The sequence below is a fragment of the Parambassis ranga genome, chromosome 10 (assembly GCF_900634625.1).
Source record: "Parambassis ranga chromosome 10, fParRan2.1, whole genome shotgun sequence".
NCBI lineage: Eukaryota > Metazoa > Chordata > Actinopteri > Ambassidae > Parambassis > Parambassis ranga.
This window is the reverse complement of record NC_041031.1, coordinates 15,936,611-15,963,682: the sequence shown is the minus strand read 5'-3', so window position 1 is coordinate 15,963,682 and position 27,072 is coordinate 15,936,611. Positions and strand designations below refer to the sequence as shown.

Genomic DNA, 27,072 nt, shown 5'->3' with positions numbered 1-27,072 from the left:
TTTACAAAAAGTGCAAAAATCCTCTAACATAACTAGTGCTTGCTACTTGCTAGCTTACAAACAGCCTCATTCACTTCTTGTGTTTCCTCTGTGAGTGATTCATTGATCTGATTGGTTGTGGTTAGCCTGTAATTGGCATTGATTGATTCAGTTCATTAAATCAACCGTTCTTCCCAAACAGTTTTTTAATGGCGACCTTTTTGATGGTTCTGTGTGTCACATTAAGTCACTTTCTATTTATCCCTATTTCCAGGATGCTAGCCTGTGCTAAGCCTTATATTCTAATGTGGTATCAGTCATTTAACTGTGAGGGTTTTACAAGCGATCAAAAATAGTAAAATATCAGCAGTAAGGTCTGTTCACACCTTGATTATGTGTACCGTGTACTCTACATGCTAATAAAGGTGGAGCGCTACCAGGTGTAAAACCAAACACTTGTCTTACTGTGAGGCCTCACACATTCTTGAGGTTAAAGGTGAGATTTCCCTTCAAGCTAAAGCTGTATGTGAGAAAACAGGAAAGTAACAGCTACAGTTGAAATATTTCTCCCCTCAAACAGCAGAGGGTTGTGGCAACGAGTGTAAGAAACTGTGGAGTGCTGCTCAGAAAGAAAGAAACCACTAGACCAGCTCTGCCTTTGCCCTCCTAATCCCTGCACCCTTCTCCTCTCATCTCTCTCCATCACCAGAATTCCAAATGGGTATGAATGTTTTTCTGCCCGCTTTTCTCAAAGCTGCGTATTAACAATTGCATTGCGCTGCAAATGGCATCTCCTAGGTAGGGGCTGACCTTCATTTCTCTGCAGAGGGCACGCCAGTAAATCCATTTCTCCAGAGATGCGGTTCACTGAATAACAAATCACAGGGGCAGACGTGGCTCTCTCTCTCTTGTTAAGAAGCCTGTTGCAAGAAGCTTCCTTTGCAGGGCCAGTAATACCAAGAGTTTATTATGAAGAAAGGGGAGTGGACAAACAGAACCTGCTGCCATGGCCCCATATCTTCAAACAAACCAATCTTATTTTTTTCCAACCTTTGCTGATTATAGTCTTGGTAAATTACACACATTACCATGCAAAAAAAATTTAATCAGTCCCTGTATATAAATAAATATGTTGTTCTCACTTCTCCCTAGTGTTCACACATCCCTGAAACACAATGCTATCAATGGTGCCTTCAGTATCATCACTGAGCAGTGCACAGTCCCATTTCTGCAGCGACATCTCACAGCCTCTGCACATATTCCTCTATCTCATTTCCCATGTTTTCCTCCTTGAACCAAATCAGCTCCACAGAATATCAGCTAGCTGTCAAAATCTGTTAAGGCTCACATTTTGTGAAACACCTTATCTTACTTCATGACCAGTGTAATGTTATTTACACCTCGCAAACAAAATGGCTTCAGCACTGTCAACGCTGATAAGGGCCTTTAGCCGTGGAGTAAGGTGACAGCAGCCAGATTACAAGTTGGTGATTTACCTTATTCATTCCTGTGACCTAGAAAAGAAGACCAATTTCAGGAGACGCTGCTGTTCCATTACAGACAGACTTGATTTACTGTCTGTGCTGTTTTATTGAATCCTCCCAAGAACTGTTCAACAGCAACTTTTCTACGATTTGAGAAGAGATTAGTTTGCAGATTGAAGGAGATAACATTCACAGCTTTTGTAAAAAACAATTTTGAAACATTATGGCACAGCGGCGATCTGGACTTCATCTACTTCATGTCTCTTTGGGTTATAAAGGATCTACGTTTACTGAAAGAGAGGTCCTCATACTTGTAAACACGGTTTTGTGCAGTAATTAGATTATTGCTTATGCTATGTGTGCACTTCCACTGCAAAAGCAAACTTTATCTGAGCCTCCACAAGCCTACATTAATCCTGTATCCTGAATTAGCTGCAGCAAACTGGGGACATGCTGGGAAAGAAGGCGAAAACGGCTAAAGCTAAAATGTGTCTATGTAATAAGTATATTGAAGGAAGTAAGACCAAAATGATTGTCTAAAGTTGCTGTTTAAAAACAATGAATTCACACAAGAGGTAATGTTTTCTGGTTATAATCTCATTTTGAACATTCATTGTCTTAAATATTACAAACTTGTAACCAATCCATAAAAAAAATAGTTCTATCTACCTAGATAGATAGCAGGATGATTAAAAGTTACTAATAATATTAACCTAGAAAATGATAAGCATACAGCAATCCCCCGTCAAGGTCCCGGACCATCCAGATCATGGGAGCTAGGCAACATGAAATTCAAGATATTGAGTGTGTGTGTGTGTGTGTAAAACAGATCTCAGAAAAGTTGAAAAACAAAAATTGACAGCATAAAAAATATTTGCTAGATAAAAATAGAGACGACTGTATCCATAATCCATCTATCAGACCTTGTTATTAAAGGGACACTTTAGAGAGGGTAAAATTATGTTTCCTCCATCCGTGTGCAGGTGGACAAAACATGTTTCTCTTCACCGGTCCCTCTGGTGTGTGTGAAATGTAAAAAGTTTGGGAAGTTGAGGAATAAAGGCTAAAGGAGTATTGATTTGAGGGCTGAGCACTCTTGGGACACAAAGGTGCAAAGAGCCTTCAGAGTGCATGCAGGATCACTCTTACTTCACTTCCCTTCTCGTCTCACACAAGGATGTAGCTTGCACACAGGCTTGCAGGGATGCCCAGAGCTACAACCTGATAAATGCATCACACACACACTCACACACACACACACTCTCCCATGTAGGAGGCAGGTTACATGAATGCATGGATGGGTGAGAATGGGCCTGGTAGCAGCTTATTAAATAAGTGGAGCTCCTACATGGTGAAATGGAGCAGTGAGGAAGAGTTATATGCACTGCCTCCTCTGCAGTGTTGGTGGACCGCCAGCATCACCATAAGCAGTCAGTCAATAGGCTGACTCAACAGTGTGTGAAATTAAGAGGGAAATAGAAGTAGACAGACATTAAGCCTCTCTCTCACTTCCCTCCACCCTCTCAGACGCCAGACAGCGGCTAATGCACCCCCCCAAGCCCCCCACACACTGCTATCACACACCAGCAGCAGCACCGCTTCACTTCGTGTCATTTGCTCCTCAAAAAAAAAAAAAAAACTCCAGGAGACACAGAAAAGCTACTCTGACCTCCTTTGACAGCATTAATGTAAATACAGCTGCAAGACACATTTTCACCAGCATGTGTTTCTGCAAGGGTTAATAAAACCTGCAGAGCAGTAAACATCTTTACATGCAGCCACATGGCAGGAAGCTCAAGCTCAAAGACGAGGTTCTGTATGGCAGGTGCTTTTCTATATATATGGAAATCATCAGGACAAACTATTACAGTTTGTGATGTAAAAAAAAAGACAGAAAAATGAATTTTTGATTCCTAAAAGACAGAACAAAAGCACAGAAAGCAAAGAAATATCAAAGCAATACATAATGTGATGTTTAAAAAAACCCACATGGTTGAAATAACTGTTTCTGCTACAATAAGACCAGACATCTATTGTCAGCCGTCCGCTGGGAAGATGTTTAGAATATCTCTCCGTCTTTTTTTTCCCTGTTTCTTCAAGCTCCTTGATATGTTAATACAGGTCTTGTTTTTGAGTTAGAAACAAAATCCTTTCTGCTGAGAGCCTCATTTTGTCAGAGCAGGGAGGAGTCACATTTCCATACGAAATGTCTCTGTTAGAATGAAACTACTATTAAGGAAATTTTGAACAGCGGCCTAATGATAAAACAGGCAGTTGCCAAGGTAATATGCAAAGCAGTCTCATTGACTCTGAGTTGAACTATGGGAACCACCTCCAAAATGGAGGCAGGAGAGTTAAACTGGATCCTGCTGACTGAGGATGAATTCTACTGCTTTCCTCATTATTACATATTCTTTAGTGAACAACACCGAGCAGAAGCGTATCTTAGGAAAGTTAATCTATATTTTCTGATTTATAATTTTTCGATTTTGTTTTGCAATTAGTTATTTCATTCATGAAATTACACAAACCAGAAGTGAATAAAATCAGCTTCACCTTAGATTCAGAAGCCTTATTATGACAAATAAGCATTGCTTTACATTGCTGTATTGCCATTTTTTACAAAGTGTTATTTACCGACCTATTATCCCCTTTTAGTCCAAGGTGACTTAAGAATCCACTAGAGGGAGCAACAATAAGCAAATGCAAAAAGAGAGGCTGTGTCAGGATTTATATTGTTCCCTGTCTGCAGCTTATAGTCTCTGTATTAGACAATAGGGCTTCATTGTGTGTCCATTGTTTCAGTATTTTGGCTCACCGTGATGCTGTTCCAGGCTGATTCTATTAGACATGCTTAATAGAATCAGCCTGAAAGTTAATAGAATACAGATTTCTTCATTGAAATCGGTTGAAACATACAATGTCGGCTCTCTTTTATTTCTCTAGAGTCTGCCCTGCATGTCAAGAGTTTTTTTCCTTCGTTCTTTCCTGTTGCAATCTGATTCTGCCCTCTCAGTGAAAGCAGCCGTCTGCAGATTTATACAAGTGGCTGAGGGCTAGGAGACAATGTCTGTGGAGACTCTTCAGATGAATATTGACCAAAGGGGAAAAAGCTGATGGAATTTCATTGACCTATGGCAAACTGCAGCATGTTACACAACTAGATCAATGTCCTACTCCCATCTTTTCTCTGTTCACCTCTCTCCGGGGGACTTTTAATGCTCAGACTTGCTCTTGTTGGGGAATTGAGAGGCGGGAGCACCTGAAAATGTTGACAGATGTGTGAGAAAGTGTTCTGCTAGGCTCCTTTGGATTGTTGGCTAGTGTGTTTGATCTGCAGGATTGAATGACGGCAAGCCGTGGCTTCAGCTACTGTTGTATATTCCTTTTCTGACTTCAGAGAGAATGGCAGAAACAGAGAGCTTCTGTGATGTTGAAGATCCTCAGCAGACGCTGCATATGTTTCTCTGCTTCTCAGAGACGTTTCATACTGTCGATGTGCTGTCTTTATGTTCTGTGACCAAGGTCAGCAGTTGAAAATATCTTATTAAATTCCTCTGGTTGATTTGTGATTCTGAGTTGTGCTGGGTCAAAAACCTTGACTTACAACAGACATACTCAAAAACACTGTCAGGGTTTCATGTCAACTGCAGCATTGAGCCTGAAGCTAAAAGAAACAGAACAGTCAAGGCATTTTCTTTGATCTATACAGTCTTACGATCATATAATTATATAAATGGAATATGTGCTTATTTGCCAACTCCAGCTACAATGACATGGACTGAAAAAAAAAATCACTTTCAACAGTCAGCGGAGACATGACAAGGGCTTCTGAAGGTTCCTGTCTGATTAAAACATTGCTCTTTTATATTAACTCTACTCAGAGCTATCAAATGATGTGAGCTGCAGTATGAACAGAGGGACCAATAAAAAGCTGGAATTCATGCTAGCGACAATCTCTGAGGCTGAAAAACGAAGCCCATGCGAAAGTGTTAAACATTGCAGTTCACCCTACAGCCTCTAGAGGCCAACTCCAAAGGTTTCATGTTAAAATGTCAAACTGCAGAAATAAACATGTTTACAGCTGGTATATATATATATATATATTACATATATATATATATATATATATATATATTACATATATTATAATTATGTGTAGTAACATGTGAGTCACAAGTTTCATGTGTGACAGGCAAGTGCCAACTCATAGGGCGAGCCTCCTGCTTCCTGCCTGCCCCAGCTCTACTCCTGTCCCTGCCCTGTAGGCAGACTGTGATGCTGCCAACATGGTGACCGTCGGAGCCTGCCACAGAGACTCAAAATGGCTCCATTGGTGACATCACAGGTTTTGTCCATAGTTATATACTATCTATACATTTGTGACTAGAGATTTTTCTTTTATGAATGTAAGTGGCCTCTAATTTACCTCTCTCTAAGCCAAAAGATGCACGTGACCAACCAACACTGTCCTAAAGCCACCATAGCTACCATTCCATTACCTTCTGAAATGTTCAAAGAGTAACAACATTACTGTAACAATGCAGACATCAAGTTTCCATGTTGTTTTTTAACACAAAGGGTCAGAAAAATGACAAAAAGTGTACACTGTGCAGCATATAATGAGAACAGACTTTAAAACAGACCTGGGCAAAGTACGGCACGTGGGCCCCCACATTCCCCCAATGCCACCTGTGGACCGGGCCAGCCCGCAAACAGGCGCTTTTTCTTTAAAATGAGGTGCACAACTATGCTGAGATGTACAATAAAGCATTCTGAAACTCCAGAGCGTATGCAGGTGTGACCGCAGTGCTGCAACTGGCATATTTCAGTCGTCAGCTCCCAAAAAACACATTTCTCACCCGACTTTCACATTTCTCACCCGACTTTTGTTCTCTTCTTGTTTACTAGTTTTAACTCTAATGCTTTTCTTCAGTAGGCTAGGCTAAAACTAACTTCACACCACCTGAGTGGGGAGATGCTTCAACACGCCTCTAGCACACATTTAAAGTATTATTTAAATATTATTTAGCTTAAAAAAATCAGTGGCCCTTTGCTTTTTTATAGAAGTCTATGTGGCCCTCGCAAAAAAAAAAAATAATGTTTCAATTAGGAAACATGACAGATAATTTCATTATCATTCTCCAGGGGAGACGCCGTACATCAGCTGAGCAGGTCATTGGATTTCAAGACTCATGGGTGAGGGGATTTGGTCAATCATTAAACAGCCAATTGCTTTTTCTCTCTCTTTATTTGCAGAAGGCAGGCATGAGGCAGGAGGAAATGTCTTTCCCTGTGTGCACAGATTGAATGTAATTTTGTCTTTACACAACAAGCACACTTACCACCTGTTTCCTATTTTCTCAGACTGACATTGGGGAATATGATTTCCCTTTGTGCTATGCTGTACATCATATTGGAAGAAGCGCGGTTCAACTAGAAAGACAATGTTTCCTGTGAGAAGTCAGAAGATTATAAGAAGAAATGTCTGAAGTGTGCCAAATGTCAAATCAAATCAAATCAGCCTTTTTTTTTAAAGCACTCAGCTGTCTGTCTTAATCTGTGAAATTCAGACTCAACATGCAGGGATGGATTTAGAAATTTCAAGGGTTCTTGGCGGTAACTAACAGTTATTAAAACTAACACCTATCAGTGTATTGAATTATATTATTATGTATAGATTTATTATTACCATTAGTACCAACTTGTGGTTGTTATAAATTATATTTTTGTGTCTTTGAGGTTGTTTTGTGTCACTTCTTCCTTGATCGTCCTGATTCATAAGAACAGAATTCTCATGGCAGTGTTGGGAGTGGGGAGGTCCCACACTCTCCCCCAGCACTTCCAATATTAGCCAATATAGCTGCAGGATCCTTGTTTTAATTAGAATATTATTGTGAGTTTTGTTTTCCTTTGACCCGGAACAGGAGTGTGTTCACAGCATAACACCACCACCAGTCAACACCTGGTTTTAATATGCAGCTTGTTTTAATCCTGATAGCACACACTCAAAATTCAGTGATGTTGTAATGTGATACTTGCGTGCGCTTGCACGTCATTTAGCTTTGATTTGAACCATATGCAGTGCATACACAGAGAACATTTGTTGGGTGTCTGGAGAACTAAGTGTTATTATGGGTGGATTAGAGAGGCAATGTTTTCTGACAAACTGAGTGACACTGCAGTATGATTTGAGTCAGAAGTGTCTGAATAGGCTTAGCTCTGACGTCAAGTGCAAATGTCACTATTCCCAATTACAGAACTCATTTAGAGCTATTTGAGTGCCAATATGTGGTGAGTATCTGGAGAAAATCCTGCTTAACATCAAAATCCATATGTTTCACTGCTCTGTACGGATGGACACACACATTTAATCCCACATATACATGGGCTTGCATGGACACTTGTAGATTTTTCTCCCCAATGCAGGACAATTCACATGTACACAGAAAAACACAAGCCATGAAACCTGCATGCATGTTGCACACACGCAGAGGGAGTGAGGGCTATCTGTGGGCCCAGTCATGCCTCGCCATGCAGAGGTGTCAGTTAGCAGTGGGAGTTATCGTTGGCCATGAAGGCTTATTCCTCTGCCAGAACACACCGTGCCAGTAAATGACTGATTACAGCACGCAGCTATGACTGGCTCGCACAGCAGTGGCCCATGTAGAACCTGAGCGAGATAAGGGAGTGATGGGAATATATGCGCATGTATCAGGCAGCAGAGAGCAGGCCCTCCCTCCTGTAGCCTTTTCCCAAATGATATGTATGTTTACGTTCCATTAGCTCTGAACGGGTAAACAGGATTGAGGAAGCTGCTCACTCAGAGGTAAAAGCACATTTTTCAGATCTAATACCTAAATGCTATACGTCAAGCTGCAAAATGGAAATGCTCATAGATATAATAAGCATAGGAATAAATTGATGATTTATGTGATGGCCTGTGGGAGAATCATAACTTTGAGTCACTTGCTGTGGTATTTAATTTAGTTGATTCAATCTATTCACTGTGATGCCGTCATCTTCTGCCAAAATCACTTTTAGTTTGTACTCTTACAGGCTTTCTCAAGAGGCTAAATAAGCCAGCCAATCTTGAGAATTTCCAAGAAGCAGGTAATGGAAGAAGGGCAATTTCTGTAAGTAATTTAAAACAAGCAGCCACACGGACTGTAGATTCAGAAGAAAAAGAAAACAATACAAACTCTACAGCATAAAGAAGCAGAATACGGGGTGTGTATTTCTCAGGCTTTCAGGGGATTAAACTGTCTGAAAATCTACCATATCTATTTCATAGTTTTTGCCTTTGTGGAAGCTGTTCCTAAATACTGTTACAGTCTGGGGAAATGTAAAACCACCGAATGACCTGGCCTGAAACAGTGATGCTTACAAAACCCCTTAAAAGTCTCCTCTAATTATAGATACAATAAAAGCATATTCTAAAAAAACTGTTATTCTTGGTTCTGTGTGGGGGATGATGTCTAAAGAAAATGTAGGACATGTTGATGTAATGTATGTAGCCCTGAATGACTTATTTAAGGCCATATTGAAGAACTAATTCAAAAATTTACAAAGTTAGTCAGTGATAGTGTTTTATACTCACGCACGCTGTTGCTATTGTACCTCAAACTAACAGTGGTAACTCTGACAGTTGTTACTGTAAACTGCCCTGCAGAGCATCAAAGTGGCATCACAGCTGGATTTATGGGGAAGTAAGAATTATAAAGCTGCCAAATCTGACAGATTCTGAACAGGAACCACAAGCTTGTTTGTTTCATCATGATTTGTTGGACTTCTAGTGATAGATTACACTGACAGCAGATTATCTGAGTCAAAGATGCTTCTCAAAAAGTGCAGATAAGATGGAGCATCTTTTCATTTACCTGGCATGTCCTGATTTCAAGGTTACCTGGTTCAAAAAGAAGAAGCTTTATTTTAGGCTAGAGTGCATGTGTCATAACAGCTTCCTCAAATTACATGGTCCACTGACAAGCTCAGGATCCTTCCTGGGGATCCACGAACTGTTGAAATATTGGACTAGCAGATGTAGGATGGGAAATGTGTAAATTATCAGTCAGTCTTTTGTATGTACATTGACCAAAGAAACATGTCAGTTCCAGCTCCTAGCTTTCTTTGGATTCACAGACGCAAATTAAGGAGGGTCAAAACTGTGTAGTAGAGAAGACAGAGAAGTCAAGTTTAAATATCAGGTTTGTTGTTTTAGGAAATTCAGATACTGTACTCTGTGACTCAAATATAAAGGTAACACACACACGTAGCCAGGTTTGTAAGCTGACAGTGTGTGTGTGTGTGTGTGCAAGATTCCTATTTCAGTGTTTGCATAGAAAATAGAGAAAGAGTGGGTGCATGTGTTATTTCTGCCGGCTTCACACACTGAGTGGACAAACAATCTATTCCAATTAAAGCGAGCTGCAGCCCGGGAGACTGCAGAAGAGGCTGTGCTCCATCGGATCACATCATCCTTTGAAAAACCCCAGAATGGCTGATTGTGATTTGGAGGAAACAGGCCCCTTCAGGAACAACCAGTGTGAGCTGGCAGCAGGGGGAGCAGGGGGGAGGAGAGGGGAGGAGAGGGGAGGAGATGTGGCGGCAGACAGTCCAGAAAGTTTCACAGAAAATAGAGTTACGGAGGAGGTGCTGGACAGGGGGAGGTGCTGGAAGGAGGGCAAAGCCATTAATCCTTGTTGTAGCACTGGTTTGCCGCTCAACCTGCATGTGGGGCGAGTAGGCAAATTAATTATGTGGCTGAGATTAATTAGGTGATGTTAAGGGAAATCTGTGACTGTAAAACTTTAAGAGGGCCACACAGCTGACTAGACTAATGGGGCGTTCATGAACTCTTAATAGATGCTTCGCTAATGTTGAGTTGTGAGAGACACAGCCAGAGACAGAAACAGTGAGAGCTGTGCTCTCACTGATTTCAGCCTTCAGAAAGCCAGAGCAGGTGCTTCGACATTATTGCATTATCCATCTGTTCTTAAAGGTGCTTTAATCAATATTTTATAGTAGCAAAGGATCAAAAGATGGTGCTCACAGTGACAAACTTACACAGAACTTCTACAAATTCTGCAGTAACACTCAATCAATAAGCTTCTTGAGTCAGTGTATTGTTTCTGGTTTCTGTGATTCATCTCCCAAATGTTCTGCTGAGGACTGCTTCAGAACAACAAAAGACATCTGCCTGTCAACAAATGATAGACACAGTCTGAAGGCCGAGTCATGGTCCCACAGTCCCACAGCATTATGGGAATTCAACCAAAGTGGAAGCTACAGAGACAAACTTGTAGGCAGTTTGTCTAAAACGGTGGATTACTGCTGAGTGGTGACGATGTGTGTGAAGTCAATGATTGGTTAATCTGGGATTGGGGCATCCCTAGCAGAGGATACCATAAAGAGGAGTACATATTTAAAGCAGCATGGGCATGAGAGAAGCACAATCAACAGCTATATACTATATGAGTTTTAACATACAACATAAACATAGCAAATTATGGCCTTTGGGATGAATTCCAAACAGATACATTCTTCACACCATTGTTTAACTCCTGATTTCTGAACTCTAGAAGTTTGCTGTGCAATGAAACAAGAATATCCACCAAATAAGCAGTTGTTCTTGGTGGTCAGTGAGCTAGCGTTAGTCTGCCAGCGATATACAATTAGAGGTCAAAGGACACAAGATAAAGCTGAGGGTCATGAGATGATTAAGTTAGGAAAGAAAAGAACTAAACTAGTTGTGACTTAGTTGTGAATTTGTGTATTTTTTATGGAAAAGTTTTGTGTTAAAATATATTAAATGTACATTTTTCTACCTAGCCTCAAAATGTTACATAAATAAAATGATCTGAGAAGACAGGAGTCAAACATGTCAAAAACAAGCCTAAGTGGTTTCTTTTTACAAGCTCTTTTTTTGAATTGTTATGTAATATAGAAATATTAAGCAAGCAACAAGACAATTCCCTCAGGTTGAGACCACAGTTATTTCAAGTATGAGGTTTTCCTCCTAAACTGTGTGTTTCTGCAGCTCCTGGTGAGACGAGAGAGCCACATTTCTCTGAAGGTGACACTGACATTGTCGCTGCTCTGTTTTGGATTTCTAGTAATGCTCATGCGGTCCTACAAATTCCTCCAGATGTGGCGACTCCAAAAAGAACATCTGGAGATATTCAGAAACAACACTAGAAAGCAGAACATGCTTGTTCTCGCTGCACATTCCAAGAGCTGGTAATCTTACAGCGTTCATCAGCCTCCACGTTGAACCTCCACATACTGTTTACTCTGTCTGCACCTCGTCTGCAGCCAAAACCTGTTTTGCCCGAAAGCATTGATAGTCTTGCTCAACAATGTAAGAACACATGTACACTGCATGCAGATCAGGGGATTACTCCTCTCACACAGGACACAGAAGAATAAAAGGTGTAAATATATTGCTGTGGTGTACGTTTAAAGGGCAGCGAGGTTAACATCCTGTCCCACTAAGCCCCCCGAGTAAAAACTAGGCCACATTCAAATATGAAACAGCTACTGTGGGTTTCCTGGAGCTTTATGTCGTCGAGACTGTGCTGCTGATGTTTTCAAAGTAGCACTACGATTTGAATAAATAACACCTTGCCTCTCTCTTAAAAAAAACTGAAAGGAGATCGCACCCTTGGGCATAAACAACTTCTCTTTTGATTTCTCATGGTTTGGATTGTGTTTAAATTCTAACTTTACCTACCTGCCCACTCTGAATTCTCTTACACTAATCCTAATTTTTTAAATATATACCTGTAGAAACTGCGGCCCACATCTTTTTGGCAAAAGGCAGCCAACAGTAATGATTGTTATGATTAGATAGCACCATTGTTTCACCTCTATAATGTGGCACACACACACAGACAGGGTACAGTCCGTCCACAGACACACCTTGAGCCGTCCTTTTTGCTCATAGATCAACAGACTGATACTTATTAGATGAGTAAAAATAGATAAACCCAAGAAAAGCATCACAGGACATGCTAAAAATAAAATTCATCTTTATTATGGTATTAATTCTTCACTTCTTTAAAAAATATATTTACAGTGATGATCAGCAACAAATGGTGTGCACACAGCGTTTGAATAACTTGACTCATACATAAAGAAATAATTATATTCAGTATGGTGTTTAAAGTGACTGAGAAAATCATAGCAGCAGGTAAAGGTCCTTCAGAACTCTAAAAAGTTAGATGTTATATATTATAGGAAGTGAAACAAGAGGGTATGACAATATAAAACTGCTCAGTGCTTATCTGTATGTAACATATTAACTGACACAGTCTAAAGTCTGAATGTCTTAATGAATGCAATAACAACTGTCTGCCTTCATCAGACAAACTACAGTACAAAAAAAAAATGTCAGGAAAATGAACAGTCATCAACTGCCGTCTGCCCTGATAGTTCGGCTCCATCACTCTCCTGTAACAAACATACTAGTACAAAAATAGATTAAATTTACATTAGCCTTGTCTCATCTTCATCTACGCTGTTACTGAGGAAAATGAGAGTTCACCCCTGTGGGTCTCTCACAGGGTTTTACTTCCAGTTGAATGTTCGACCGACCAGCTCAAAGAACTTCTTGTTGGGTTCATGAAAGAACTGGTAGAGTTTCTGCAGAATGGCCGGAGCCACGTGAGGGTGGGCCCTGCCTTTTGAATCGTGTAAACACCTCTCTCGTCCGTGGTCTCTCAAACAGTAGAATCCTTTAGTTTTGTTGAAATAAAAATTTGAAGCATTTATCTGGGGTTCCAGCTTCAAGAAGCGTTCCACTTTTATCATCTCGGGGAAGGGGTCCCTGATCAACTCGTCCCCGTCCACAATGTGAATGCTCTCCATCGGTAAGTACTGCAGCCAGTTCTGCATGTGAATATAGTACAGGCTGCGATTGAGAGCCTTGTATCCCAGGTTGATCTCGCCATCCTTCACCAGCACTGATTCGATGGGCTGGTAGCGCTTGTGCTTCTGAAGACGGTTATAAAAGACCTGGGTATAGTCCGAAAGCACCCGCTCCGTGGGGTCTCTAAGGATGAGCAGCAGCTTGATGTCAGGGTTCATCTGGTGGATGCGTCTGGGCACCTTGCTGGAGGTGAAGTAGGCCGGCGTCTTCTCTACCGTCAGCTGGTTGGGGAAAGCGTAGGGCATCTGGCTGAGATACCAAGGCAGGCCCTTCTGAAAGTGACTCTCCCAGTCAAAGAAGTGCACCTCGTTCTGAGCCGCTGCCACCGCGCTGTGCAGGCTGAGCATCTCGATCAGCGCCCGCGTCCCCCCCTTCCTCACACCAATAATTATTATCTGAGGAAGCTGCTGGAAGGTCCCATTAGGGTGGCTAGTGGTCCCGTTGTCTGTGGGTGACAAGGTGGGAGGAAAAGGTGGCCCCCCATCAACTACTGGCCTGGAGGGGATTGGGGGAGACTGCATTGCAAAAAGCAGCAGCCCAAGGAGCAAGGCTGCCATGAGGGAGGTCCTGACCCTGGAGGATTTCAGCCTGGCGAAAGCACTAAAACTGTATCCCACATTGAAAGAGCAGCTGCCGGAGGACAACGGTCTGACAGAATAAAAGGAAAAACTGCCTCTTCTCTGCCAGCAGCTGTGACTGCAAGGGAAGAAACGGCTGTGATTAGAGGATTTCTGCTGAAAATCTGGCAGTACCACAGAACCAGACTGCTGTGAACAAGTTCAAGAAAGAAACATTTGGATCATTTATGGCTGTTGTTGTGAATAAACTCCATCCTGCAAAATCTCCTATAGCCACAAATAAGCAGGGAATAGGAAATGTGGCATAAATTACCAGTAGATAAAATATCCTTCTTTAATACATGTATGTAGGATAAATTGTAGATAAGCCAAATGTACTTGTTTACAATCTATAAACATAACATAAACAATAAAAAGCATGCATTCGCCTTATTAATAAATGTGTCTTGTCTACAGTAAGTACAAATACAAAGCAGGCAAATTAATTAGAAGAAGCACGCACATAAAAGCTGCGCGTTTTTGTGCGCGCTGTCACACGTTGTCCTCTTGTGTGGAGGCATCTTGCTTCTCTTACCTTTATAACTGTACCCGTCCACTCGACAAAGGTTTCATTTCGTGCAGGTTGTGCCTCTGTCCTCTCTGTCCTCTCTGCACCGACGCGTCCACGGAAGCGGCCGCTGTACCGATCCACCCTGTCTGCGTCTGAGTGTGTTCTGCGAGCGCGCACGAATAAAGGGAAACAACTTGCTTCCACACAAACGGGGAAGTTCACCGGAGCCTCCTCTGCGCTGTGTGCTCAGCCTCGGACCGTCCTCTCGGTTTTGAGTGTCAGCTGTTGTGTGGAAGCCCACGCCTACATTACGCCCGCCGGACCACTCCCCCGGTCTGACTCACGTAGCTGAAATGTGAAGGTATTTGACAGAAAGTGCGATAAGAGACTGAAGCAGGTGACCGAGGCGTGGACCACACACACACACACACATACACACACACACACATTTTAGGGGGATAAAAAGCAGCTAATGATTCATAACACAGAGAATTGCTTCAATCTTGTCGTGTGTGTGTGTGTGTGTGTGTGTGTGTGTGTGTGTGTTGAAAGTAAGAAAAAAAAGTGTTTACCAAAAAGCTCAATATAAGCAGCCTGAGCAGTAAATTTGTTGCACACAGAGAAGCCTGCGCTGTCTCAGGATTCACATTGAAAAAGGCTATTCAGCCGAACCTCCAGGAGTTCTCCTCTCACTGTTCACATTCAGGGGAGATCGATGAAAGAGACAGACCAGTTATTCATCCCTGGCATTCTTCTCCTCTTTTGTCCATGGTGCAAGTGCATGTGTGGGTAGTCACCAAATCCAAGCTGCACAGTCCTACCACCTGTTGAGCTCTCTTTAAAATCCTTCAGCAACATCAAGTCCAAAATATTGCTCCAATCCAAGCTACAGATTCACTGATGAGGAAAGGAAACCGGTGTAATATTTCACAATTTCCTCTGAGTCACCTCTGATTGTACACTGAGTGAGAGTTAGTGACTTCACAGTGCTGATGAGTAAGTGGCACATCACTAATGTCAAATACCTTTGTGTCACTTTTGTCCTTCACAGATGAGAAAGAGGTGTGAGATGTAAAGTGTCTGATGGAACTGTTGTCCTCATTTTTAATTGGATGGTTACATACAGCCTGATTAACATGCTGATATTACGCCTGAAGCATGAGCAGCTTAAGGCCTGTTCGGCTGAATATCTGATTTTTACTGATGTTTGCGAAAATTTCCGCAGTGTAGGTTTTTCAAGTGAAGGCCATCGTGCGCATTAACACAGGGTTCTGCTGTATGTGGGCTGTGAGCAGAAGGTCAACCTCACTTCTTAAATGCATCCTTTCTTTGTGAAGAATGTCTTCTCTTTGCTATTTCAGCACGCAAAGTCTTAAGTGCTGATGAAGCCAAGAGTTTCCCACCACATTGATTTTTAGATGCAGTTTAGTAATCCTCAGATTCTGCCCTCATCTCTCCTGGAGAAGAGTGAATTCAGCGGAGTGGTAGTACAATATAATCCCGCTCTGAGGATCACCAGAGGCATCCGACTGCATTAACATGACAATGGTACAAATTCACGGAGCATAAATACCCTCAGTGCCACCTCAGTGCCTTCCCTCAGCCTCAGCTCGCAGCAGTGAGAGAAGCATTGTGATCTCTTTACTTAAAAAAAACAAACCCAGTGCCACACTATGAAAAACTCGATTTTAAGTCCTATTCAAAACTTTACTTTAGTAAGAGTACAGAAAAACAAGAGAATGGCTCTTTCATGGTGTTATATCACTGCATTAAGGTGCATTTTAACTTGTGGTGTGTTCCTTTAGCTTCTGGAGAGTATTTTAAATATACATGCTGCATGTTGAGTAGTTAAACTATAACATTTGGAGCCAATAGTTTCTGACACCAGTTTATAGATATAGGCAAACTGTAGATACATAGATGGAGGATGCCTCCATGAGCTCCTTATGAGCTGCTGTAAAGGTCAGCACGATGGCCCTGGCTGTCAGTATCTTGGCAAAGCCAGAATTCACCCAACTACTAAACAACCTATGACTTAAAGAGAGGTGGAGCTGAGATCGGTGGCTAACTAAGCAGGCAGCTAGTAGTGTGTGATGGCATCCACCTGTCACTCTAAGTGGTGAAAAAACTCTCCCACCACATATTATCAGACTGATGAAAACTTGTTTCTAACCTGGTCTGATATTTTTGTATTATGTGTGGTGGCTCTGGCCTACAGAGGCTTGAGGTGCCCTTGAGCAAGGCGTTTAACCATTAACTGTGCTGTATGTGCGACCACTACTCACTGTCTGCATGTACGAAACGAATATCTCTTGTGTCAAACTCTCTTCCTCTGTGTTAGCTGCATATTTTTATCTTTTGAGGCTTCAAATATTTGTTTTTAAAAGGTCAGAGACAAATCAGAGGTTGCACTCCAACCAAACAAATCACTTCTGATGTAAGTCAGATGACTCTTGTTGCAGTGTTGCTACATGATCGGCATGCTTGAAAACATTTTCTTTAGCGCTCGTGCCAGCAATGTGGGACATTAAAAAAGCAGGTTTCATCTGGCTGTATCAGCCTGATCAGATCCAACTTGGAAGATGAATGTTTCATGACACAGTTCATCCAAACAATAAATCCTGAAAGGTTTCATCCTCACACACATAAAAAACATTTAATAGCAACATGCTATGTGTTTGACAGACAACATTAGGAATAAGTAAATCTTGTGTTTAACAATGGAATCTGGATGGAGATGTTTCTCCAATTAACATAACACTGTAATCACCTTTAGGCTGAATTTTACTGTGGTGCGATTATACGGACACAAATGCACTGAGCACTATAACTGATTATCTTTTTTTATGAACATAGACGCTTCTCTGCCCCTGTAGGCTCTTTAAGGGGTGTGACTTTACACACTTCATATTTCTGTTTCCATCTACTAAACCATTTTGTTATCATTACTTTGCAGCACATGTACATGTGCCCCCAGGCTGCAGATAGCAATGTTATTCAGGTTTAATTCTCCAAATCACTTTGGAAAGGGGAAATTAAGATTTTTCTTTTGCAAATAATTCAATATATTATGGTGTTTTGTGATTGGAAACACCTGAAGAGGAACAACAGTCATGTCAACACTCATTGGCAATTGTTTTCTTTCACCTAATTCTACAGTTTAATTATGTACGCCGTGAATCATCAGCCATCTCACACCCACCTGTGGAACACTGCAGGTCATCCGCTCGTTCTGTAGCTTCATCTATTTAATGAAATGCTGCGCTTTGTTCAAGTGGGTTCACTGTGTGGATCATTGCTGCAATTATTTCTGGCGGTGATACAAGATGATGACAAATGACACAATCACACGATGAATCATGTCAAGAAAGCTTTCTCACAGGAACGCAACAAAACATTGTGAAATGAAATGAATGTCTCTGTTGTGTTATCCAGGTATGTTTTAGAAATATCTTTCCATGAATAACATATAGTGGAAATTACTTCAGCAAACAGCCAAAATAATCAGAGTCAGGGAAGCTTAAAACCTGATATCATCATAATCCAACTCTTTTTCTCTAACTGCCAATACAGAAACTGATACAGGCACATTTATCCTCCTTGTTGCAGAGAACATCAGACCTTCCCTATAGCAAACATTTATTTGCAACTGTGTGTGGATGAGAACCCCCCCAAAAAATCTATGTAATGACTATAACAGATGCATGTAAAATCTGCTGGGAGTAGACGAGACTTGAAAGGTTGAAACTGTTTTTTTTTGTTACTTAAACCTATCCAAACAGCAACTGAAAGCCGTAAACTGTGCAGTGACAAAGTGAGGATCCAACACATCTTAGTCTACTGGGTGAAAGTCCTGACCTCCACACACTGTGCCCCACCTCTGTGTGCAGACCATGCTGTTCTTTTGACGATCTCCCCTAGACAACCATTTATGACATCTTGGAATTCATTGACAATCCATCTATTCTGTGGTGTGTGTATGAGGATGAGTTAGAGTGAAAGCTGTCAGAATCAGAACCAGAACCAGTTTTTTTTTCTATCTCTGACAAAAGCTGCTGTGATTCTAAATAAAAAAACATGGTAGTCACTGAACTGTACTCCTGTTTGATCAACTCCCCAAAAAACTTATAAACCGGTTTTAATTAGTTCAGAACAGTGCTGCCCTAGAACTCTCGACATTACACAGCGTTGCACCAGCCTTTGTGTCTGCCATGCTTCCAGTCTATGGATGAGGATGGTCTCTTGGGTCCTCAGGACTCTTTCAGTTGTTCCAAAGTGCAGAACAAAAACTTTTTGGGAAGCTGTTAGTTCTGTATGACCACAGCTAAAGAAGAGAAAGAAGTGATGATCTGACAACAGCTGGACGTGCTCAAGACTTGTAATGATGTTTAAAATCTACATGTTTCGGCTGAGTTTTGATTTGGAAGTCGGAGAGTGACTGAGTAACTTCTAACTGTGAGGGTGTGCCAATTAAAGCATCTCCACAACTGCAGCTTCTAGATTGCATGTGGAGGTCAGTGCACGGGCCAAAGAAGGACAACAGGGTCATGGGGACATATTGATACTTGTACAGAGCCAAGGAAGAAGAGCTGCTATACCACATATTTCTGAAAACCATTATGCTGGCTATGACAGGAAAGAGGTAGAACACACAAGTGCTGTCTGCTGACATGACTCCAGCCCAACAAACAACAAAACAGTCTGAGGCTGTTTGGTTGGAGTTAACAGGAAAAAGAATTAACCATGAATCCATTGAGTTAACAGTAGTAATCAGTCATACAGATGTTTGTAGGAATCTGCCAACAACAATTATCTGATAGTAAATTCACACATTTATCAAGTCAGATCTCAAATGACAAACGCAATATCACAGACATTTTACGGGCATCACTGCACGTTATCGTGTTAAAGCAGGGGGGAGATCATCATGCCCAGGCATGCTCACTGACGTCAAGTCATGGGAAAGCAGTTCTACATGGGAAACAGAGGGATTTCATAAAGACATATAAACATGCAGATGATTCCAGGGTGCAAAGTTAGACAAGGAGACTTTTTGACATGATTAACATGAATATGATCTATTTTCATATTTACACCAGAAGCGTTATAGAAGTGCTGTGCAACAGCCACCATGAAACGCTTTCATTTTAGTCAATGAGAGTATTTACAGCAGACGGTAGCAGAGCGTGCCAGTTCTATTTTGGTGCTGTGTTGCGCCCAAAATGCATCAATTTGCACCAACCACATCAAGCAGACAGGAAGTCAGGCACCACAACACCAAAGAGTTTTCAAAATAAAACGCTGTGAGACTGAACTCTCGCTGATTTAACATTGCAACCAGCAGAGAAGGTTTATATTGGAAGAGAAACAGCTTTTTATATGGTATAACATGTTTTGTATATGGACAACATCAGAAAGGAGAAGCAGCAGCTGTTTTCAGAGTGGGAGGTGAGAAGCTGCCCTGTGTGTATGTGTGTTGATGGAGCAGAGGTTTATCCTGATACATGTAGAGAGGACATTGACCATCAGGTAAACAGGCAGATTACTATGTGAGTTTGTGAATGTCGCGGGAGCTCGGATAAACTACGCTTCAAAAAAAACGCCAGGTGGCTGTGCTTCTGTTACACTTCTGGTGTAAATCTGGGGTCAAAGTCATGATTTAGATTCGTAAGTATTTTAAATAAATCTAAAGATTTAAAAGAATCTTTGCTGTTTCTGCCTATTGTACCTTTCAGTGTGCACGTTTTTAAATTAATTATTAGGATGTCTTCAAAGAACAGTGAAGTCAGGAACAGGGAGTGTTTGTCACAGCTGAGGTTTACTTTATTTATTAGCTAACACAGTATCTCCATTAGTATGTTATTTCCCAGGGCGAATCATTACCAATTAAACAAATAGGTGGTGAAGTATGAAGAAACAAGTAGGCCTTTCTTTGTGTTAAGTGGCAGAGATGATGCGTCGCTCTGTAACAGTAAACATCATTATCAGTCAGGAGCTGTTCAGGCTGCATTTACTGCAAGTTTACAGTTGTGCACAAGAACAAGGAGGGATTACTATTTATAGTTCCACTAAATGCTAAAGGTAAGAGGAGTCTCTCTGTATCAGTAACTGCAGCAGAATTTGGCGCTTGCTCCAGGTGTAAATCCTTGGAAATGGCCTTCATTACTGGGACGCTCACAGACTGTGGCTGAGAAGTGAGGATAATGACAGTCTGGGATTAACCCTGATTCCAACTTCTCTGCCTTCACAGCCAACACCAGCCAGGCTCTTCTCTCAGAGGAGGCCCTTTTCTCAAACAATGCAAAAGCTTGCCGAAGGGGGTTTTGATCATCCTGTGATGCGGCGCTGTGTGACAGGCCTCAGACACAGATATTTAGTTTCCCACTCAAAGAACCTCAACTCAGGAGATTAGTGGAATAACTTCTGACACAGCTGCAGCTGAAATATTTTACTACCTCTATCTCCACCTCAAAAGAGATGCTTGAATATGTTTGTATGTGAATGTGAGCAATGCTGCGGTGAATCTGAGCATGTGTGCCTTTTAAAAAAAAAATCATTTTTCACTGGTACTTAACGCTTCCCCACTCCTCTCAAAGTCAGACCAAGGTTTACTACGGCTTCTGAATCAGCCGGCTTTTTCTATTTAAAAGTAAGTTTTCAAGCATATGAAAAGAGGGATTAGAGGCTATTTGGTGTGAAAAATGTTTTGGAAAATCCACTTGAGTGCATTTTAAAACTCTCCGCTTCACAAAAATGAAAATTCAAATAGCAGGTCTTGCATTTGGGCAATTCGCGGTTCTAAAAGCATTTTCTAGTTCCATTGATTATGTTATGTATTCATTAAATTGAACATCTTGGACCTGCGAAAATGTGCAAAAATGTCACAATTAGAGCTGTCAGGCTGAAAGACTGTATTGTAGTGGCTGCAAAAAACATCTTGAAAATTTGGGAAAATAAGACAGAACAGTACCTTGATTTTGAGCAATATTTTTAATGGAAAAAGAATTTTGTAATAAAATAGAATAACATAAAGTAGTTATTATAGATTTTCAGCTATGAGCACTGTGGAAATGTGTTTACAGGCATTTCTGTTTACACTGTGAATGCCTGAAAACATGACCTGACCTGTCAGACTGAGCATGAGAGCAGATGTTGAGTTCTGAAGGCAGATGTTCAGGTAAAAGGCTGCTGTAAAAACCCATCTCCAAAGAAAACTGCAGAACACCATATGATTATGATTTTTATCCTTTTTATAAGCTTTATTATTTAATGCAAACCATTACATACTAAATGCTAAAATGCAATATGTAGTAGTAGTAGTATCGATGTTGTTGTTTACTGCTGAGGGATGTTTTTGTGGTTAAATATTTAAAAACATGAACATGTATGATTCACTGTCAGCATTGAGAAAAAAGCAAAATAAGGGAATATGTTTTCATCTCAAAGATCTTATAGATTTTTCTATTGTGGCAAATAGATGCTGTGACCTACAAGTACCCACGGCACTGCAGGCGTAAATCTCAGATCTGAATGATTCTTTTGTTCAATTGGTGCTGCAGGTGTTACACAAAGATCTTTTAGTAATACTCAACTGATGGGAAAAAATCTATAATTCAACAGCACAATCACAAAGGAAAACACACGTTAACATACATTCCTTCCAAAGGTAACATCTGGAGGATATAATTAAAATTACAAATGAGAAGCTGCAGGTGTGTGATGGTGAAAAAAGACCAGCTGAGACTGAAAAGGTGGGCCAGATTAAAAATAATTAGCAGCTCAGCAGAACCTCATTATCGAACTGTAATGACAGATATCAGTCTGGATATGTAAATAAATGTCCTGGAGGTCATCTAAACACAAATACAAAAGTTTTCCACCCATATCCACAGATCCACAGTGTGGCGACTGGTTTTGGGTGCATGGCTAATAAAAAACATGAACTCATGAAGAACAAGCACAATATAAAGACAGATATCTTAAGCTTATTTTAAAACCTTGTCTTCACAATGGATCCTATAAATGTAGTTTTTATTGGTCAGGCTGTGACTGTCATCACACATTCTACATTTTTATCCAGGCACCTTTCTGCCATCCGTTATTTCACTACTATGCTCATTAAATAATTACTTCATTACCTGTCACAGCTAACAACATATGTGTTGATGATGCTTACAAACACAAAAGGACTAACAGTCAAACAAAGAAGGCAGAAGTAATGTAACTCTTTCACACTTCTCTTCACTAATGCAGACATATGGAAGGCGGGGGGGCACAAGCTGAAAGAACAACATGCAACAAGGAGTGGGATATATAAAGGTCGTCCAGTTCCTGCTTGCAATACAGCTTGTGGCGACCAGACTACACATAAACAGTACGCTGTGTTTGGGTTGAAACTCTACTTCCCCAGGAGCTTGCTGTCACTTTCAAAAAGACACTGCTGGAATGAAACAAAAAGCTGCTTCAGTGCATGAAAGCAGCAACGCAAACTGTGCAAAGATGAATTATAGCCTTGGATTGTCAAACATCTGTCAGTTCGGCATTTTGATTGAAAACTGAAAAGGTGAAGCTCCACTGAAAAATTTATTTCTTGACATGCTCCGTCATTTGATGTGATAGAATGTAGGTGGATTGAAATTTTGGGAAAAAGTGAAAATGTCAGCTCTGCCAATATCTTCAAAATTAGTATCATAAAAATGTGGATGAAAGATGTGGATGAAAGACTCAGCCTTACTGTACAGCTGGAGGGGACAGGGCAGGAATGGTGTGTTAAATTGGGTAAAGCCTTGAGCGGGGCCATAGACGGCAGTCCAGTGAGGCCACTTACAAAGGCCAGCTGTCATACAGAGGTGCACCGAGAAGAGAGAGGAAATCAATGGTCATAATTGCTCAATAACAGTCCAGCGATGGAGGTGCAGGGAGAGGGGGCGCGGGTCACAGCAGACACACTGACGTGTTGGCTCACTGTATCACTGCTATGAAACACAAGTGCCTCAGTATTCAGGAACCTTTGGGAACATAACAGCTTGCTTTTCTGTCCCTACTGGCCATTGGGAGATGTATTGCTAATGCACAGAAATGTAAAACAGTAATAGAAGCATTGACCAGGGATGACCCATGTAGTCCTACCTCAAAAAGAACATCGTAATACATGTTTGTATACGATAAAGATGTAAAAGAAGCCCAGTGTAAACAGCATTACAACAAACCTGTTTCATTGTACCAACCTTGTTGTTTCAAAGTAGAAGTAAAAACGGTGAACTCTAATCCTTTAAACTCGATGAGTGTGTTTCCCTTTAAACTGAAAGTTTTACTTTGTTACCACAGTCCGTGTTAATTTTTCACAGCTGTCTGTGCCACCAGTCACCCTGATTTACTTAGGAGCCTGAAGAACCGGTATCCTAGCAACAGAAGCAGATATCCGTACTTTGTTGTTCTGTCACACAATGTGCGTGTGTGTAAGTGTATATCGCATGTGTGTGTGTTTGTGCACTTTCGCACAATGAGTGTGTACATGTGTGTATGCATACATGGGAGGTTTTCTGAGCTCCTCTATAGAAACCTGCAGAATGCAAAGCGACACCTCACGGCTGCCTGTAATGGCTCTGGATTTATTGGCGTCTGGGAGAATGTGTTTACATAATGCTGGCAGACAAGGCTTAGTGAGCCCAGTCCTCTGTCTCACACTGACTTGAAAATGTGCTCTGTGCAGTGCTGGTCCAACAACACACCCTCGCTGAGGTCACTGGTGGAGGGGTGACTGCTGACCCTTTAAATAAAATGTCAATATTCCCAGTTTGGACAATTTAAATCCATCAAGAATCCATTAAGAGTGTTGTAATCTAATTTACAACAACTGGATCTAATAAACTCTACAGAATAGATGGAGTTTTTCCAGCAGTCCCTCAGAGAGATGCAGTGTGCTTTTCATTGGCTCTAATTGAATTACTGCTCTACCACTTGGACCCTCTTCACATATCTCAGAGCCCTCGTGTTTTACATAAGCTCTGTCAACATGGTTTCGATTTACAATGTAAGTATTCCACCCAGAGGATGTTGAACATGGATGCAACTTGGGATTTTTTTCAGCTGGTTTTGCAAAGTAAGTTTCAGTTCATTGCTCCTTTTTTTAACAGCAATCTACTCAAAGAGACAAACCTCAATGACCTGAGCAGGCACTGCACACCATTGATGTTTGTGTAAACAGGGAAGCTCAGTCATAAGGGCCAATTCAGATCTATCAGAAAGTACTCCTACACAGGAGTTCTTTCAGGGCTGTTTTTAGAGGGGGAAGCTGCTGTAGGTCCATCTGAGAAACCCTGAGAGCTGTGGGATGGTGACTCAGTAAGGCTTTGTTCTGGTTAACCTCAAAAGTAGATAAAAGATGACATGTAGCAGAAGCAACACAAAGATCAGCAAAACAGAGGCAGCAGAATTGGAATCCAAAAAGTAAAACCAGCTGAGGTACAGTGCAGTTTGCTTCCAGACATACATAGCATAGTTTCCGGAGAAATCTATAATCACAGCAACCTGCTACAGATGCACAAGACCAAGCTGTAAAATAACAGTCTGCTCTGACCACGTGACAAAGTCTTTGATGATGTACCAGGAGCACAACACGTGTGATGAAACTTCTCTAAACGGAGCAGTGTTCCCTTCAAACATAATTTTCAGATAAAGATGTTAACACAGCTGGAAAACAGCCGGCAGCCATCTCTATTCACAGGGTCCAATCATCTGTTTCTGTCCTCACTCCCAACTCCCTGCGCCCGACACCAAGTTTGTCCTTATAATTGAAACTGTGTGAAGAAATGTGATGCCTGATAAGGTTAATCTTCACAGTGATTAAGCTCCTCTAATCTCACTGATGGAGGGGATCACATGCTTGATAGCTGAGATAACACAAGAGCCATGTGTTTTTTTTTCTTCCTAAAAACAGACACACACACACAAGAACAAATTCAGGCTTATCTTACTTAATATGTAGCAAGGTATACAGAGTAGGACTGCTAACATCTGTTCTTGTTAAATTGCAAAGAAGGTTTATTGATCTGATGCTGGGGCCACATTTCTTCGCAATTTACTGCTGTGGGAGGAAAAAACAGAGGGTGCTTTTAAAGAGGATCACTAGTTCAGGTAGTTAATGCCACTGGCCTTTTTTCCCTGATAAGTCTACCAGGAGGGGTATGCAGGGGGAATTCAAATGAAAACGGACTCCTTTGCCTCTTCCATAGTCCAGTCAGCAAGTCCTGAGCTTTGTGTGATTTAAGAAGCACTGTGCAAAGGCTAAATTGGCTGCAGATGGGTAGGGGGTCTGCAGCCTTATAGCCTCACAGCTTATATGTATGTATTATCCAAGGTAAGAGCGCCATAAATTACACATGGGAGCTTTCTTATACTCTGACCTGGCAACCCCAACCTGGCTGCTGTAATGGGATAGCTTGAGAAGCTGGTGGTTTCAATTAAGGAATGCTGGCTTTGTGATATAATTGTTTGACCACAGAGATCGTACATGAGTGCTAAACAAACCCAATGTATCAGAAATGGCTACTTCAGTGGACGAGTGTTTAATTTAGATATTGATATTACAGCAGGAAAAATTAGTACCAGCTACATCTTTGTGTGAGGAAAAATAGAAATATAATCCAGACATAATAAAGCTATTAAATCTTTGTATTGATATAGTAATCATCAAAGTACACTATGCATTGACAAAGTGTATTTGGTAAACCCACTGGTGCTTGAAAGATACACTGAAAATATTGTTTTGTTAAATAAAAGACTTCAGTTTGACTGCAAAACCAACACACCTTTATTCGGATATCAGTTTTTTGGGCCTCATTTTAACAAACATCACTTCTTATCAGTGAGTCTAGGAGGTGCTCCTGACAGCCCATGGTTTCACCCTCCCACTAACTTGAAGCTCCAGCATGCCAGGAAACAGTTGCTTCCTTAATCATTTCTTTCCTCAGTCTGATGCAGAAAGAACAAATTCTCTCATTTCTCAGAGCCAAAAGCTACAGAGCATGGCACCAGGAGTTTATCAGAAAGATTACGTTGAAAAGAAAATATCTGTAGGAAAGGGATGGTTGCAGTGAGAGGCTGACACACAGGTGACAGAAAACCACAATAAGCCTGAAAGCTCAGAGCAAATACTTCACAGGTTATTGCAACTTTTATTAGTGTCTTGTATTGATTGTTCTCAAGGTTAATTCAAAGGGCTCTCCAAATAATTGACACAATGTGGTGAAATTGTAGCAATGCCTTAAATGTTCACTTTCATTTAGGTGAAAATAAACAGGATTTACTCACTATGAAAATATAAGCATACAATTCAATCTAATCATAAAAAGAGTTGAGTGAGCAAGCAAATTCTCAATTGGAAGCATTTTCTGTAACATCAAGGTGACAGGTTCAAATTGTATCATTTACAGAAATTGCTCTTGCTGCCAAGATGTTATAGCTCTGAGCTAACATGCCAGATCAAACACTCATGGTCAGAGATGTGAGGTCTAAAGGAGGCAGAAAAACAGCTCTGGGTGTCATCACCTC

The 27,072-nt window shown here is 41.1% G+C and overlaps 2 protein-coding genes across 3 annotated transcripts in view; both read right to left on the bottom strand.

Annotated features, from left to right (window-relative positions):
- Nucleotides 1–27,072, bottom strand: part of clnk (cytokine dependent hematopoietic cell linker) — a 140,290-nt gene that overhangs the window by 16,721 nt on the left and 96,497 nt on the right. The gene's annotated exons all lie outside the window — the stretch shown is intronic.
- Nucleotides 12,477–14,790, bottom strand: hs3st1 (heparan sulfate (glucosamine) 3-O-sulfotransferase 1). The gene is made up of 2 exons (XM_028417024.1): nucleotides 14,545–14,790; nucleotides 12,477–14,088 (listed from the first exon to the last, which is right to left on the bottom strand). The coding sequence occupies exon 2, from the start codon at nucleotides 13,947–13,949 to the stop codon at nucleotides 13,032–13,034; it is 918 nt and encodes a 305-aa protein (XP_028272825.1). The 5' UTR covers nucleotides 13,950–14,088; nucleotides 14,545–14,790; the 3' UTR covers nucleotides 12,477–13,031.

Bases quoted from the DNA above. Each gene is read 5' to 3' on its own strand.
- hs3st1 (XM_028417024.1), bottom strand. From the start codon at position 13,949: ATGGCAGCCTTGCTCCTTGGGCTGCTGCTTTTTGCAATGCAGTCTCCC.